The sequence below is a fragment of the Eubalaena glacialis genome, chromosome 12, assembly GCF_028564815.1.
Source record: "Eubalaena glacialis isolate mEubGla1 chromosome 12, mEubGla1.1.hap2.+ XY, whole genome shotgun sequence".
Lineage (NCBI taxonomy): Eukaryota > Metazoa > Chordata > Mammalia > Artiodactyla > Balaenidae > Eubalaena > Eubalaena glacialis.
In genome coordinates this window covers 16,347,347-16,365,893 of record NC_083727.1, presented here as the reverse complement: position 1 = coordinate 16,365,893, position 18,547 = coordinate 16,347,347, and the positions used below count along the sequence as shown (strand labels likewise).

The 18,547-nt window shown below is 37.5% G+C and overlaps 1 protein-coding gene across 4 annotated transcripts in view; it reads right to left on the bottom strand.

Moving 5' to 3' along the window:
* Nucleotides 1–436: 436 nt before the first annotated feature.
* The window catches only part of KATNA1 (katanin catalytic subunit A1), a 40,544-nt gene continuing 22,433 nt past the window's right edge, over nucleotides 437–18,547 (bottom strand). For 3 of the 4 annotated variants that reach the window (XM_061207015.1, XM_061207016.1, XM_061207017.1), the window contains 7 exons: nucleotides 17,365–17,486; nucleotides 8,972–9,077; nucleotides 7,651–7,809; nucleotides 2,385–2,511; nucleotides 1,742–1,876; nucleotides 1,242–1,368; nucleotides 437–751 (listed from right to left, as the gene is read on the bottom strand). In XM_061207015.1, the coding sequence (XP_061062998.1) occupies nucleotides 553–751; nucleotides 1,242–1,368; nucleotides 1,742–1,876; nucleotides 2,385–2,511; nucleotides 7,651–7,809; nucleotides 8,972–9,077; nucleotides 17,365–17,486 (975 nt within the window). In that variant the 3' untranslated portion in view covers nucleotides 437–552. The remainder of the gene's footprint in view (nucleotides 752–1,241; nucleotides 1,369–1,741; nucleotides 1,877–2,384; nucleotides 2,512–7,650; nucleotides 7,810–8,971; nucleotides 9,078–17,364; nucleotides 17,487–18,547) is intronic. The other variant, XM_061207018.1, reaches the window with a different exon arrangement.

Below are 18,547 nucleotides of genomic sequence, written 5' to 3'. Positions count from 1 at the left end.
ATAAAGTCAGGCGGGCAAGGTTTTATATAGATGTATATTGTTTTTTCCTTTTAAATGCACAGTAAAATGAAGGGCCTTTAAAGCTCTCTCAGGACGAGGAGGGAAGTTACCATAACACCATACAGGAAGGAAAGCACACTGGGTGTGGTTCATGCATCAAATGGCTACTTGTATAAAAATGTTCAGGAATTTTCAGCTATCCACTGGCACCTGTGGAGCTAGAGCCAGTCTTATTCTTTAGAAGGAACAGCGGCCGCAGGCAGTGGAAGAGAAGATGGTATACTTAGATGTACATATAAGACAGTTTTCCAAGCTAAGTAATAGCATCTGTGCTGCAACATATGTTGTCAGTGAAAGAGAAATACAGTAATGCTAAAGTAAAACAAATTTGCTTGTAACTTTAAAAAATTTCCTTTATTCAGAATCATACTTTTTTTTCACTCTTACCATTATGAAAATTTAAAAAAATATAGCGCTTGGTGCAATGAAATACTACTTTTAATTATTATTCAAACACTTAATGCAGGTTTCTCACAGTTTACATGTGAGAATTTAGCATGATCCAAACTCAAATATCCACTTCTCATATCTTTCAATGTCTGCAGCAGATACTGACTTAGAAACCTTTTTTAAAGCCATTTCAAAATCCTCCATAGTTGTAGGCATGTGCATTTCTTCTCTTGAAAGATTTCTGATTTCTTCTGGGGTCAAACCTTCAATACGCCTTCTCATTGCCATCAAGGATGCATCCCTAGGTTTTAAATTTAAAAAGCAAAAACAAAAAACCACAAAATGATGTTTTGGTTGAATAAAAACGTGTAAACAAAAAAATCTTTCAGTGCGTATGTTATTCTGTAATTATCTTATTACATATACATATGTAGTACTGCACAGAATCCAGTACTGGACTATAAGCCCTGTTCTTGAGTTGTTTTTTTAGCAGTTGAATCTGAGCAAAAAGTCCAAGAAGAATTAAAAGGATATAATAAGATAGCAATTAAATTTTATTAAAAGTGTACCATAATATAAAGAATAAGCATCACAGAGACAGGAGAGAAGCTGTTAGCTAACACTAACTTAATACCAAAACTTGTGTCTCTGACTAGATTATAATGTGGGTCTTTATTCTTCATCTATCTTAATTCAGCATAAAAACTTCATAATAGAAGTTTATACCCACAAAAACCTATGCTTCAAAAAACAAAGAAAAAAAACACCTATGCTTCCAAAATAATTCATACCTGCACACGTTGGTAATGTCCGCACCTGAATAACCTTCCATGTTTTCTGCTATACTTGCAAGGTCAACATCATCAGCCAATTCCAGCTCACGTAGACTTATTCGTAATAGCTCCTCCCTGCCTTTTGCTATTGGTAGAAGCAAATTTAAAAATATAAGCCTTCAACATAAACAATGTTTTATTTTTCTCCAGTCTACTTTGAGAAGTGGTTTTCCAATTCTTAGAGCTCATTTGCTTAAAAAATTTAAGACCTATTCTTATTGTATTTACTCTTAAATTTTAATTAATTAATTTTTATTTTTAAAAATTGAAGTATTTCATTGAATTTTAAATTTCCTAGTATCAAGGCGTTAGGCTCCAGATATAGCCAAACCAGTTAAAATCCGGAAAGACATCCTACATTTGTCTTTTAAAGGAAAGTTAATTAATACCAAATTTTAAAATTTCTAAGCAAAACTACCTAAGAGTTAACATGACCTTTCTGATTCAAATAAAGATACCTGATGGTAATGGAATATAGATTCTTTTTTCAAGACGTCGTCTTAAAGCCTCATCAATATCCCAGGGAAAATTAGTAGCTGCCAGAACCATAACCATTTTGGAAGGGTCATCATTTTCAGAAGCACCTCCAACACCTTGAGGAAGGATAAGAACACAGTAAAAAAATAAAAAACAAAGCTCAACTACTTAAAGATCATCAAATGTTTAGCACAACATTAAAAGCAGGGTAATCATCAAGCCTCCCTAAGACTTATAAAGCTAACTGGTACGTATGTGAATTTGTGGTCCAAGAAAAATGAGTTTTTGCAGTGTGCAAAAAATAGGACTCAAAATAGATTTGATCAAAAGACTAGTTCAGCACAACTACATAGCAATTTAAAAAATTCTTCAAAACCATACATATCCCTAAGGCCAGTTAATCGGCATTTGTTTCAATTTCATGGCTAAAAATGAGATCAGCGTGTATGACAGAGGGTGTCCTGTGAATAAACAGCCATAACTGCTGGTGTGTCACCACTGTCAGTGCCCCCAGTTTACCACTGGCAATCTCCAGGACCTACTGGCCAGCCCCGCGTCACTGGGGCTGTGTGGGTCAGCACTGTGAGTGGGGCTCGCTCAGCTCACGCAGAGACACTCGCATACCGTCCATCTGAATCAGCAGCTCGGCTTTCACCCTTCTGCTTGCCTCGTGCTCTTCGGAAGTCCCTCTGCGGCTACAAATGGAATCTATCTCATCGATAAATATGGTGGCTGGAGAGTAAAATCGAGCCTAAAGGGAGAAGCCATGCAACACGAGGTTTTTATTTCATGGAAAAGTCATCTATAGTTTAGCAATTAGAAAAGAGCCGTGGAGCCTGCCACCCTGTGCCTTGCGCCCCCTTTGCCTAAGACTGGGGAGAGAGGATAGAATGGGAACAGCTAAGATACAGCTTCCAGTATAGACCTATCATACACTTAAATCTTACATGGCAATTTTTTATACTCTTCAATACTATAACTGATTATATTCAACATGTATTTGTTTATGAGTCATATAAATACAGGATTATCCTGTACACTACAATAATACGGACAACAATGGTGGGAAGACATTTACAGATTCTGACAAGTGTTCTAAAGTTCTAGAAAAATTTTTGTTAAAGAGAACCATTACCTTAAATAAAATCACATAGATTCCCTCTAAGGGATTCTAATTAAATTGCCATTTTTCATTTGACTAATACAAGTACAGCTGACCCTTGAACAACTCGGGTTTGAACTGCATGGGTCCACTCATATGTGGATATTTTTCCATAGTAAATACTACGGTACTACACAGTCTGTGGTTGGTTGAACCAAAGGATGTAGAGGAACCGTGGATACAGAGGGCTCACTATAAGTTATATGCAGATTAACCTTCACGTTGTTCAAGGGTCAACTGATTTTTATCCTCTTAAGTTGTCAATTAGAGGTCAATTTAATGGCCTCAGTTTTTTTTTTTTGAGATAAAATTCATATACCATAAAATTCACCACTTAAACCATTTTAAAGTGACAATTCAGTATTTAGTATATTAACAATGTTGTGCAACCATCATCACTATCAAATTCCAGAACATTTTCACTGCCCTCCAAAAATAACCCATACTTCCCTCCCCCTAGCCCCTGGTAATCACAAATCTATTTTCTGTCTTTATGCATTTACCTATTCTGGACATTTCAAATAAATGGGATCATACAATATGTGGCCTTTTGTGTCTGCCTTCTTTCACTTAGCATGTTTTCAATGTTTATCTATATTGTAGCATGTACAGTACTTCACTCTTTTTTTTGTCTGCATTGGGTCTTCATTGCTGCGCACAGGCTTTCTCTAGTTGCGGACAGCGGGGTCTATTCTTCGTTGTGGCACGCGGGCTTCTCATTGCAGTGGCTTCTCTTGTTGCAGAGCATGGGCTCTAGGCACGTAGGCTTCAGTAGTTGTGGCACGCAGGCTCAGTAGTTGTGGCACACGGGCTTAGTTGCTCCGCGGCATGTGGGATCTTCCCGGACCAGGGATCAAACCCGTGTCCCCTGCATTGGCAGGCGGATTCTTAACCACTGCGCCACCAGGAAGTCCCAGTACTTCATTTTTTTTTATGGCTGAATAATATCCTCCAAGTTTATTTTTGTACCTTAAATGCATTTCTTCCCCAAACCAAAGGACAGGGAAGATTGATCCATTAACTAATAGATCTAGTCAACTATTATCTAGTAAACAGCTGTGTAAGACTCAATAGTATCACCCGTTTCTTAAGGAGACTGAAGAGGCATTTAATTTTATTTACTTATTGTTCTTTTTGTTTTTAGTAGACTTTTTTTTAATTGGAGTATAGTTGATAAGCATTTTATTATAGTAACTAATGTTTATTGTTAATCATTTTCTAAGCAAAATATCCAAACTTACAGAATCATTGCACAAGGAAGCTTGAACGTAAATGATGGCAAAGATTTCTCAAAACAGAGCTTAAGTGATCAAACAGCATTTTAAAGGTTCTTCTAAAAATGGAAGTCCACAATGGCAAGTGAACATTACAGATTTGAACACGCAATTGTACTGGGTCCATCAATTCTTTGGACCATGAGGTTATAATTCAGTATCCTCTAAGAGGCGATTAACTGTGTTGAAAGCACAGTGCTTCCAAAGTATAGATTCAGTTTTAGTCTGTTCACTTGGAAAATCCTAATAGTTAAATCTCACTTTCTTTTCTAGTTAAAAACTTGAATTCTAAGTCATCTATTGCCTCCAAAGGGATAGTAAGATAATAATAATAATAATAATAATGGATAATAATACACTTTTTAAAATTTATTTATTTTATTTATTTATTTTTGGCTGCGTTGGGTCTTTGTTGCTGTGTGCGGGCTTTCTGTAGTTGTGGTGAGCAGGGGCTACTCTTCGTTGCAGTGCGCGGGCTTATTGTGGTGGCTTCTCTTGTTGCAGAGCACGGGCTCTAGGCACGCAGGCTTCAGTAGTTGTGGCAATGCAGGCTCAGTAGTTGTGGCGCAAGGGCTTAGTTGCTCCGCGGCATGTGGGATCTTCCCGGACCAGGGATCGAACCCGTGTCCCCTGCATTGGCAGGCAGATTCTTAACCAAGAGCCCTAATAATACATTTTTAATAAGGTATCCTTACTTGGATCTTAGGTACTGTGTACAAAAAATTTTGTACTTTCTTTTCAAGAAACAGACAGAAGGAGAAAAAAAAAACTGGATGGAGGGAAAGAAAGAAAAAAGCAAACATGCAAGAAAATTTATAATTGAAATTCTAGCCAGCAACCATCTACCAACAGAACCAACAACAAAAATTAAATTTCAAGCAAAAATTACTAGATTGAGTCTTCCCAAATACTGAGGGTGTGTAGAAAGGTCTGACTTAAAGCAGAGGCTATGTGACACATTTAAAATTGGCTTTGGATGACCTGAGAAAGTAATGTAGAGAGACTTGGAGAGGAAACCAATTGTTTCTGCCTGCACAGCACGGCTCCTTCTGATAAGAGCAGCTCTCTTTTTCATTTGTAAATCATCTCTTTCTCATTCTTATTCCATTACTTCAAGAGAGGCCAACTCTGCTGGAGTCCCAGGAGGGTCCAGGCATAAGCATGTGACTCAAAAGAGACCGAACATTAATCTCTGGAATTTTGCTGGAACAACTGAGATTGTTGTTCATTTGATTAGATTTCTGACACTTGAAAATGAAAGTTCCTGACAACACAACAAAAACTATACAATTAAGTTTTTATATGTGTTTGTTACCATGTCATGTGAAAAACCCTGGACAGACTTTTATAATATTTAAGTGGCCTTATTCAAAATACAGGCCCTGAGGAATGCTCACTTTGAGATTCGGGGGGAGGGGCACTCAAGAGAGAGGCAGTCATCTGTAGTCAAAACCAAGATTTGAGAGGCAGTACAATTTTACTCGAGAAAGTCCATATGATGAACAGAAGAAAATCAAGGTGGTTTCAAATGAGCCATAACCAAAATTCAGACAGGCAGAAGCTCCAATCTGAAGGCACTGGTTTGTGACTGACACTGCTCAAGTGGGCAACTCAAAGTAGCACGCTCCAGATAAGCAAGGATTTATTTAAAGATGGTTAAGATTTTCCTAGGCAATACCAGGGAAGCCAGTAAAAAAGTTGTTTGATATATTTTTATAAACCGCAGTATACAAAAATATTGCAAATTACCACTTTGTAAGAGGCTTTCCCTCATAGAAGAAAATAGTCCTTTCTCCTTAATATAAAACCCTACATTAAAAAGAAATATCAAATAACTCTTAAACAGTAACAGTTAATATTTATGAGTCCTTATGAGTCAGGCTCTGTATTAAGCAGTTTACATGTATTGGCTGATTTCACCCTCCAAACATTACAGAGGTAGGTCCTAAATTATTGTCCTCCTCTTATAGATAAAGCAACTGAGGGACAGGAGAGGAATTTTCCCACAGTTAGCCATCTAGGAAAGTGACAGAAGTGGGATCTAAACCCAGGCCACCTGACTCTAAAGACACCACACTTAGCCATTCACCCTATTTACTTTTTTTTTTTCTTTTTTGGCATGCGGGATATCTTAGTTCCCCAACCAGGGTTTGAACCTGTGCCCCCTGCAATGGGAGCGTGGAGTCTTAACCACTGGACCATCATGGAAGTCCCCATTCACCCTATTTAGCTTACATTTTTTTTTTAATAAAATTTTAAAAATATTTATTTATTTATTATTTATTTTGGCTGCTCCGGGTCTTAGTTGCGGCATGCAGACTTCTTAGTTGCGGCATGCATGCGGGATCTAGTTCCCCGACCAGGGATTGAACCCGGGCCCCCGGCACTGGGAGCGCGGAGTCTTACCCACTGGACCACCAGGGAAGTCCCCTAGCTTACATTTTTAAAAAGCCTAGTTATTCTGGAATACTGACAATATAATTTTACCCCTGAAGCAAATAGCAAGCTAATTTTTCAAAATGATCTAAGAGGTTCTCCATTAGATTCCTATTGTGGGATGGACTATTAATAATCCATAAGAACCTGTCAGAATTTACATCCTGCCTTATGAATTATCGAAGTTGAAGGAGAAAGAAAATGGGAACTGAAACAGGAAGAAGCCTTTACAGAAAACAGATAACATGAAATTGTGAGGGGTTTTGTTTGTTTTATTCTCAGCCTAGGAAGGAAGATCTGGTATAATATTAGCATGATCACCTAAGGTTTTGTCCACCATGACCAGGAATGTAAATCTTTTTCACTATCTATATAATAAACATAACTCTGTCCTCATGCATATAACTACACAACTTCTTAAATGAAGTAAGACGGAAATAGTAAGTGAAACTTAAAGTCTGAAGTCTAAAAAGCTGTTGAATTCAACCTAAACACTCAACCAGAACTTGTTGAATTACATTTCTTCTACTGATACTCAGATGAGTGTCAGTGGAAGAAGGAAAAAGAAACTCAAAGAAGCGAAGAACTTAATCCAAAGACTGGGTCATTAAACTCAGGGTATTTGATATAGTTAATAGATTGGAGGTATCTCAGTTCCATATCTACTTATGATTTTCACCTTTTCTCATTATTGTTCTAATACTGCATTTACTATAACTAAGCCTGATTTAAAAACCCTAATAATTTCACATTCCTATAGCAGATCAGTAATGCAGATCCCGTAACATGAGCATGTCCGTAAGCTAACAGAGACAGCCCTTCCTCCAGAGAAAAGGAGTCAAAGAGAAAAGCAAGTTATTCATGTTAGTAATGAATAAAAATTTTCTACCTTCAAGAGCACAGGAATCACACTCTGGGCACAAAAGCATCCTGCCTAGCGATTCTACGCGCTGTAGTTACAACTCACTTTCTCCCCTTCTAGAAGTAAAGAATCATTAGAGTTGGCTCAAGCATTCACCATTTCGAACAGAAGACGAACAAGCTTCTCAGACTCTCCTCTGTATTTGGAAGTCAGAGTTGATGAAGAGACATTGAAGAACGTTGTCTTGCATTCAGTAGCTACTGCTTTAGCAAGGAGGGTCTTTCCTGTGCCAGGTGGGCCAACCATCAACACTCCCTGTTGGGAATATAATAGCATCAGTGAAGAATTTATGTGCCATTGTTCTAATACACAAGAATTCCATTACTAAGGATCAATTTTCAACCAACTTACACATAATATTAAGACAAGTAAAAGACAAAGATAAACAGAAGGATACTTTATCACAAATTTACTTTTTCCATTACAAAAGTAGGGTAACTACAAATTATTAAAAAATTGGAACTAAGAGATGAGAAAAAATATAATCAATATTATAGTACTGATATAATATCATACCCTAACACAGGTACCATTAGTATCTGGATATATTTCCTGCTAGTCTTTTTGCTCAAATTAGTTTTTTTTTTTTTTTTACATAGCTGTATGTCTATAATTTTGTATCTTGCTTATCACTTAACCTTTCAAGAATTTTTAAAAATAAGTACAGAGTTAGCCATTAGCACATTTCCCAAATCCAAGACTTTTCTGGACAGTCTCTTTTCATATCAGCACATGACTTTTAAAAAGTACTCATTAGATACAGATATACCTTATTAATTTCTTAAGAACAATTCCAAGAAATACAGATATAAGTTCTGCAACACAACACGTAAAATGGAGTATTTTTGTATTAGGTGACCTGTTCATATTTGCAAATATAAGCTCATTATAAATCTGCTATGTGTCCAACTTTCCAAATACCACATTGTACCTATTCCTTTTCTTTTCGTAAATTTATTCATTCATTCATTCATTCATTTATTTATGCTGCGTTGGGTCTTCGTTGCTGTGTGCGGGCTTCTCATTGCGGTGGCTTCTCTTGTTGCAGAGCACAGGCTCTAGGTGCGCAGGCTTCCGTAGTAGTGGCACGTGGGCTCAGTAGTTATGGCACATGGGCTTAGTTGCTCCGCAGCATGTGGGATCTTCCCGGACCAGGGCTCGAACCCATGTCCCCTGCATTGGCAGGCGGAGTCTTAACCGCTGTGCCACCAGGGAAGTCCTGTACCTATTTCTTATTCTGGAAACCTTGCAGTAGCTCTTGGTCTAAACAAAGTTCTGAATAACACAACATAGTTTAAAATTTTCTTTACCTGCTCTACTTTCTCCTCCCACTTCCCCCAACACAGATAAATATTGGCTTTCTATAGCAATGCACTTGCCATTTGCTTTGATAATGCCGTTATAGTAATACACTTACTTTCCATGGTCTCCTAATGCCTTTGAAGAATTCTGGCATCCACATTGGTAACACCACAGCTTCCTTAAGCAACTTTTTAGCTTCTACTAAATCAGCAATATCATCCCTGAAAGAGAAGATATTTTATCAACAACCTTAGATCACATATTTAACTCTATGTAGTCATTCTTGAGAATCGCTGAAAGCACATGATTTGACGTTGCTGACCGAATGCTAAGCTTCTTCCTAGGCACTAGTGAACTAACACACTGTGACGAGGCCTGCCACACCAACCACTATATAGAAAGAGCACAATCTGAATCTTCGATTCTTTTTTAATTTTAAAAAATATTTATTTATTTATTTGGCCACATCAGGTCTTAGTTGCGGCACGTGGGATCTTCGTTGCCCTGTGCGGGATCTTCAGTTGCAGCAGGCGGGATCCAGTTCCCGACCAGGGATCGTACTCGAGCCCCCTGCATTGGGAGCGCAGAGTCTTAGCCACTGGACCACCAGGGAAGTCCCTGAATCTTCAATTCTTGGGAGTAATGATTTTCAGCTTGGTGAATGAGAACACAGGTCTACAGGCCTACAATTTAAGTATTATTATGCCATCTCATTTTAAACTTCTGCTCTTAAAATGCTCATTCCATAAATTCCATGATTTAGAAACAATGAGCCCGTTAAAAAAACCCATAAAGAATAAAAAGGGCATAAAGCAGACACAGGTTGCAAAACTGCTGCTTTGCCCCCAACCCTATCAAGAGGTAGACACCAAGATTAAAGAGTATCATAGAGATTGCCGTGAAGTCATCTCCAACCACTGGAACACTACTACTACTACAACAACCGGTACACATGGCATGATAATATATTATGATATATGACATGATAATATGTTTTAAAATATCCCTCAAAACTATACCTAAGGGGGGATTAACCAAGATGGCGGAGTAGAAGGACGTGCTCTCACTCCCTCTTGCGAGAGCACCAGAATCACAACTGGCTGCTGGACAATCATCGACAGGAAGACACTGGACTTCACCAAGGAGGATACCCCACGTCCAAGGACAGAGGAGAAGCCACAGTGAGACGGTAGGAGGGGCGCAATCAGAGTAAAATCAAATCCCATAACTGCTGGGTGGGTGACTCACAGACTGGCGAGCACTTATACCACATAAGTCCACCCACTGGAGTGAACGTTCTGAGCCCCACGTCAGGCTTCCCAACCTGGGGGTCCGGCAACGGGAGGAGGAATTCATAGAGAATCAGACTTTGAAGCCTAGTGGGAATTGATTGCAGGACTTCGACAGGACTGGGGGAAACAGAGACCCCACTCTTGGAGGGCGCACACAAAATAGTGTGTGCATCGGGACCCAGGGGAAGGAGCAGTGACCCTGGGGGAGACTGAACCAGACATAACTGCTGGTGTTGGGGGGTCTCCTGCAGAGGCGGGGGCTGGCTCTGTTTCACCGTGGGCACAAGGACACTGGCAGCGGAGGTTCTGGGAAGTACTCCTTGGCGTGAGCCCTCCCAGAGTCTGCCATTAGCCCCACCAAAGAGCCTGCGTAGGCTCCAGTGCTGGGTTGCCTCAGGCAAAACAGCCAACAGGGAGGGAACCCAGCCCCACCCATCAACAGTCAAGTGGCTTAAAGTTTTACGGAGCTCTGACCGCCACAGCAACAGTCAGCTCTACTCGCCTCCAGAGCCTCCCATCAAGCCTCTTAGATAGCCTCAACCACCAGAGGGCAGACAGCAGAAGCAAGAAAAACTACAGTCCTGCAGCCTGTGGAACAGAAACCACATTTACAGAAAGATAGACAAGATGAAAAGGCAGAGGGCTATATACCAGATGAAGGAACAAGAAAAAACCCCAGAAAAACAACTAAATGAAGTGGCGATAGGCAACCTTCCAGAAAAAGAATTCAGAATAATGATAGTGAAGATGATCCAGGACCTTGGAATAAGAATGGAGGCAAAGATTGAGAAGATGCAAGAAATGATTAACAAAGACCTAGAAGAATTAAAGAACAAACAAACAGAGATGAACAATACAATAACTGAAATGAAAACTACACTAGAAGGAATCAATAGTAGAATAACTGAGGCAGAAGAACGGATAAGTGACCTGGAAGACAGAATGGTGGAATTCACTTCTGCGGAACAGACTAAAGAAAAAAGAATGAAAAGAAATGAAGACAGCCTAAGAGACCTCTGGGACAACATTAAACGCAACAACATTCGCATTATAGGGGTCCCAGAAGGAGAAGAGAGAGAGAAAGGACCAGAGAAAATATTTGAAGAGATTATAGTCGAAAACTTCCCTAACATGGGAAAGGAAATAGCCACCCAAGTCCAGGAAGCACAGAGAGTCCCATACAGGATAAACCCAAGGAGAAGCACGCCGAGACACATAGTAATCAAAGTAGTAAAAATTAAAGACAAAGAAAAATTATTGAAAGCAGCAAGGGAAAAACGACAAATAACATACAAGGGAACTCCCATAAGGTTAACAGCTGATTTCTCAGCAGAAACTCTACAAGCCAGAAGGGAGTGGCATGATATATTTAAAGTGATGAAAGGGAAGAACCTACAACCAAGATTACTCTACCCGGCAAGGATCTCATTTAGATTTGATGGAGAAATCAAAAGCTTTACAGACAAGCAAAAGCTAAGAGAATTCAGCATCACCAAACCAGCTCTACAACAAATGTTAAAGGAACTTCTCTAAGTGGGAAACACAAGAGAAGAAAAGGACCTACAAAAACAAACCCAAAACAATTAAGAAAATGGTCATAGGAACATACATATCGATAATTACCTTAACGTGAATGGATTAAATGCTCCAGCCAAAAGACACAGGCTTGCTGAATGGATACAAAAACAAGACCCATATATATGCTGTCTACAAGAGACCCACTTTAGACCTAGGGACACATACAGACTGAAAGTGAGGGGATGGAAAAAGATATTCCATGCAAATGGAAATCAAAAGAAAGCTGGAGTAGCTATACTCATATCAGATAAAATAGACTTTAAAATAAAGAATGTTACAAGAGACAAGGAAGGACACTACATAATGATCAAGGGATCAATCCAAGAAGAAGATATAACAATTATAAATATATATGCACCCAACATAGGAGCACCTCGATACATAAGGCAACTGCTAACAGCTATAAAAGAGGAAATTGATAGTAACACAATAATAGTGGGGGACTTTAACACCTCACTTACACCAATGGACAGATCATCCAAAAGGAAAATAAATAAGGAAACAGAAGCTTTAAATGACACAATAGACCAGATAGATTTAACTGATATTTATAGGACATTCCATCCAAAAACAGCAGATTACACGTTCTTCTCAAGTGCGCACGGAACATTCTCCAGGATAGATCACATCTTGGGTCACAAATCAAGCCTCAGTAAATTTAAGAAAATTGAAATCATATCAAGCATCTTTTCTGACCACAATGCTATGAGATTAGACATGAATTACAGGGGAAAAAACGTAAAAAACACAAACACATGGAGGCTAAACAATACGTTACTAAATAACCAAGAGATCACTGAAGAAATCAAAGAGGAAATCAAAAAATACCTAGAGACAAATGACAATGAAAACACGACGACCCAAAACCTATGGGATGCAGCAAAAGCAGTTCTAAGAGGGAAGTTTATAGCTATACAAGCCTACCAAAAGAAACAAGAAAAATCTCAAGTAAACAATCTAACCATACACCTAAAGAAACTAGAGAAAGAAGAACAAACAAAACCCAAAGTTAGCAGAAGGAAAGAAATCATAAAGATCAGAGCAGAAATAAATGAAATAGAAACAAAGAAAACAATAGCAAAGATCAATAAAACTAAAAGCTGGTTCTTTGAGAAGATAAACAAAATTGATAAGCCATTAGCCAGACTCATCAAGAAAAAGAGGGAGAGGACCCAAATCAATAAAATCAGAAATGAAAAAGGAGAAGTTACAACAGACACCGCAGAAATACAAAGCATCCTAAGAGACTACTACAAGCATCCTAAGAGACTACTACATGCCAATAAAATGGACAACCTAGAAGAAATGGACAAATTCTTAGAAAGGTATAACCTTCCAAGACTGAACCAGGAAGAAGCAGAAAATATGAACAGACCAATCACAAGTAATGAAATTGAAACTGTGATTAAAAATCTTCCAACAAACGAAAGTCCAGGACCAGATGAATCCTTCACAGGTGAATCCTATCAAACATTTAGAGAAGAGCTAACACCTATCCTTCTTAAACTCTTCCAAAAAATTGCAGAGGAAGGAACACTCCCAAATTCATTCTATGAGGCCACCATCACCCTGATACCAAAACCAGACAAAGACACTACAAAAAAAGAAAATTACAGACCAATATCACTGATGAATATAGATGCAAAAATCCTCAACAAAATACTAGCAAACAGAATCCAACAACACATTAAAAGGATCATACACCACGATCAAGTGGGATTTATCCCAGGGATACAAGGATTCTTCAATATATGCAAATCAATCAATGTGATACACCATATTAACAAATTGAAGAATAAAAACCATATGATCATCTCAATAGATGCAGAAAAAGCTTTTGACAAAATTCAACACCCATTTATGATAAAAACTCTCCAGAAAGTGGGCATAGAGGGAACCTACCTCAACATAATAAAGGCCATATATGACAAACCCACAGCAAACATCATTCTCAACGGTGAAAAACTGAAAGCATTTCCTCTAAGATCAGGAACGAGACAAGGATGTCCACTCTCACCACTATTATTCAACATAGTTCTGGAAGTTCTAGCCACGGCAATCAGAGAAGAAAAAGAAATAAAAGGAATACAAATTGGAAAAGAAGAAGTAAAACTGTCACTGTTTGCAGATGACATGATACTATACATAGAGAATCCTAAAACTGCCACCAGAAAACTGCTAGAGCTAATTAATGAATATGGTAAAGTTGCAGGATACAAAATTAATGCACAGAAATCTCTTGCATTCCTATACACTAATGATGAAAAATCTGAAAGAGAAATTATGGAAACAGTCCCATTTTCCATTGCAACAGAAAGAATAAAATACCTAGGAATAAACCTACCTAGGGAGACAAAAGACCTGTATGCAGAAAACTATAAGACACTGATGAAAGAAATTAAAGATGATACCAACAGATGGAGAGATATACCATGTTCTTGGATTGGAAGAATCAACATTGTGAAAATGACTATACTACCCAAAGCTATCTACAGATTCAACGCAATCCCTATCAAATTACCAATGGCATTTTTTACAGAGCTAGAACAAATCATCTTAAAATTTGTATGGAGACACAAAAGACCCCGAATAGCAAAAGCAGTCTTGAGGGAAAAAAACGGAGCTGGAGGAATCAGGCTCCCTGACTTCAGACTATACTACAAAGCTACAGTAATCAAGACAATATGGTACTGGCACAAAAGCAGAAACATAGATCAATGGAACAAGATAGAAAGCCCAGAGATAAACCCACGCACCTATGGTCAACTAATCTATGACAAAGGAGGCAAAGATATACAATGGAGAAAAGACAGTCTCTTCAATAAGTGGTGCTGGGAAAACTGGACAGCTGCATGTAAAAGAATGAAATTAGAATACTCCCTGACACCATACACAAAAATAAACTCAAAATGGATTAGAGACCTAAATGTAAGACTGGACACTATAAAACTCTTAGAGGAAAACATAGGAAGAACACTCTTTGACATAAATCACAGCAAGATCTTTTTTGATCCACCTCCTAGAGTAATGGAAATAAAAACAAAAATAAACAAATGGGACCTAATGAAACTTCAAAGCTTTTGCACAGCAAAGGAAACCATGAACAAGACGAAAAGACAACCCTCAGAATGGGAGAAAATATTTGCAAACGAATCAACGGACAAAGGATTAATCTCCAAAATATATAAACAGCTCATTCAGCTCAATATTAAAGAAACAAACACCCCAATCCAAAAATGGGCAGAAGACCTAAATAGACATTTCTCCAAAGAAGACATACAGACGGCCACGAAGCACATGAAAAGATGCTCAACATCACTAATTATTAGAGAAATGCAAATCAAAACTACAATGAGGTATCACCTCACACCAGTTAGAATGGGCATCATCAGAAAATCTACAAACAACAAATGCTGGAGAGGGTGTGGAGAAAAGGGAACCCTCTTGCACTGTTGGTGGGAATGTAAATTGATACAGCCACTATGGAGAACAGTATGGAGGTTCCTTAAAACACTAAAAATAGGACTACCATACAACACAGCAATCTCACTACTGAGCATATACCCAGAGAAAACCATAATTCAAAAAGACACATGCACCCTAATATTCATTGCAGCACTATTTACAATAGCCAGGTCATGGAAGCAACCTAAATGCCCATCAACAGACGAATGGATAAAGAAGTTGTGGTACATATATATAATGGAATATTACTCAGCCATAAAAAGAAATGAAATTGAGTCATTTGTTGAGACGTGGATGGAGCTAGAGACTGTCATACAGAGTGAAGTAAGTCAGAAAGAGAAAAACAAATATCGTATATTAACGCATGTATGTGGAACCTAGAAAAATGGTACAGATGAGCCGGTTTGCAGGGCAGAAGTTGAGACACAGATGTAGAGAACAGACATATGGACACCAAGGGGGGAAAACTGCGGTGGGGTGGGGATGGTGATGTGCTGAATTGGGCGATTGGGATTGACATGTATACACTGATGTGTATAAAATGGATGACTAATAAGAACCTGCAGTATAAACAAACAAACAAACAAAGCAACTAATACTAAACTTTCATTGGGTTATTTGTATGGAAATATGTTAATATAAATGTTTCAGAATTACATGAAATTTCTAAAAATCTTATATGTTCTGGTATAATGTTATAAGTCATAATCCTAGTTATTACTTTAAAATGTATATCTCAGAAATAACTAATTTTCTTGTCAACTGCATTATTATGAACTTTCATCAAATCTTTAACCGTGGTCATTTTTAAGTCTTTTGTCATTTACAGACAGTTCTGGGTGTACTCTGATGCTTTTGTAAATATGTTCCTATAAAAGGGTTTCATCTTCAGGAAATTCATGGAAAAGACTCTGACAAGTACAGGTTTCTGGTACCTGACTGTACTGCTGAACTGAATGAATAAGCATTTTCAGAACTCTAATGAAAAACTGATGAGCTCATAAAAGTGCTAACAAAAGATCAAGATGAAAAAAAAAAATTAATTACATGGGACTGAGTGAACTGATGAGGATGAGTATAATTTTTGTGACTTTCTGTTTGAATTTAAAAAAAGAAAAAATCCCACAAGGACTCAGAGGCAAAGAATATACAAATCAATTTTCACTGCAAAGTAAAGGAGCTGTTACAGTGGAGGATTACTGGACTGAATGTCAATATTATGACATAGTATGAGTGTGTTTCATGTTTGGTAATTGCAATCATTGTTGCTTTTGTTGTGGTCATCCATGTACAATGCTTGGTGTCAGTCTATTTATCTCTTGTAAAAATAAAATACAGTGTGTGTGTGTGGAAAAAAAAAAAAAAAACTATACCTAAAAATAATTAAAGTTTTAACAAAAAACATATAACAGAATGTACCTAACTTTGTGGGAAAGGGAGATTTATAACTCATTGTGATAAATTACAGTTCTTTGATTAGATATAATATTTATTTTTATTGTTTTAATTGAAGTATAGTTGATTTACAATGTTGTATTAGTTTCAGGTGTACAGCAGGGTGATTCAGTTAGACATACAACTATATCTTTTTTTTTTTTTCAGATTCTTTTCCCTTAGGTTATTCCAAAGGGATTCTTTTCCCTTTAGGTTATTACAAAATATTAAGTATAGTTCCCTATGCTATACAGTAGGTCCTTGTTGGTTATCTATTTTATATATAGCACTGTGTATATGTTAATCCCAAACTCCTAATTTATCCCTTAGATATAACAGTAATAAAGTTAAGAACCACTGCTCTAACAGGATATAAAAGCAACATATATTGTATAAACCTAAAGATAACAAGCAATACACATGCACAAGAATGACTGCCATTTTACCATTGGAGAATGCCCCAAAAAGAAGATGTAATTTCTGTGATCTTGTTCCCATTCTGTATGTAGAATTTTTAATTTAATAAAAATTTTATTATTATTTATTTTATTAAATTAAAAAATCTCAGACAAAAACTGGTACAGCCTGAACCAAAGTCAAGTTTTTCATTATGTGTCATGCTCACATTGTATGTCCTCAGGTTCTATCCTCAAGGACTGATCTTCAGTACATGCCCACATTTGTTCCATTTTCTGTTCCAAAAAGCAACATCCAATTATTTTGTTGTGATATAACTTACCATCGAACATTCGGATTCTGAGAAATTATATCTCTTTCCAAAGCTTCTACTAAGTCCTTATCGTATCCAGTACTATCAAATTTATTTGTCTCTGGTTCTGTAACTGCAGCAGGTGATTTGTTCTACACAAATAGAGAGAAAAAACAAGAGCTTTTGATTGACTCAAAAATTATATTTTGTTTCTATGAGTCAGAAACAAAGATTGGACTCAAGTGACATTTTTTAAAAAGCTAATGTAATAGTACAAGTAATAAGGACAGAATCAAAGACTACAAGTCATCCTTCTACATCAACATCAGAGTTTCATACTGAATTTTTATTTTTACATAAAAAATATGACAACGGTATTAAAGAAAAATAAAAATATTATGCATATGAACTGACAATAGTAAAAATTAATATTGAGATAAACTGTAGTCCCTAGTGAATATTAGATATGTATGGCATTTAACTCAAAGCTTTAGAAGAGATAAGGTTATAGACAGATGGTTTATTCAGCTAAGATTATGGGTCAATCTTTAACACGTACTCAGTCCCCATCGATGCTCCCAAAACATCCCTTTTCACTATTCCCACATCCCTCCAAAAGACACCTCAGTCTTTCAGAGAGATTTTCCCTCCCACCCTCTGTGATGACAGTCATTAGGGCCGCAAGCTGCACACTAAAGCACTCCAAGGCACAACAGTGAACTCACAGGGCACTGCGGGATTTTTCAGGTTTTTGAGGGAAATACAAAAACACCTGTTTGAACATTGGGTGAACTACCAGCTCGAGGTAGTTCACAGTTTCTACGTTAAGACTGCTGCATTCCTTTAAATAATCCCGTATTTTTTGTGAAGCTGGCTTTTTGGCAGCTGCTGTGATAAAACATATACTGGGAAAAATCAATGTGGAAGAGGAATGACAGTGGAATGTCCACTATGACTCCAAGGTCTGAGAAACTGTACAGTGTCCAAAAGGTGTTGCTGGGACATAAACAGTTGTTTTAACCAAATTTCAAATGGATGGGTATTCTTTTTGTCCTAGAGGTGCTGTGAAAAAACTACTGAGACAGTCGTGAATTTTATAAGCCAAGAAAATTTATGAAACTTTATATTGGTGTAAATAATCATTTACTTGGTCTTATACTAGGACTGTTACCCCATCTCCAAAATTCATAACATTTTTTTGCCCATTACATGA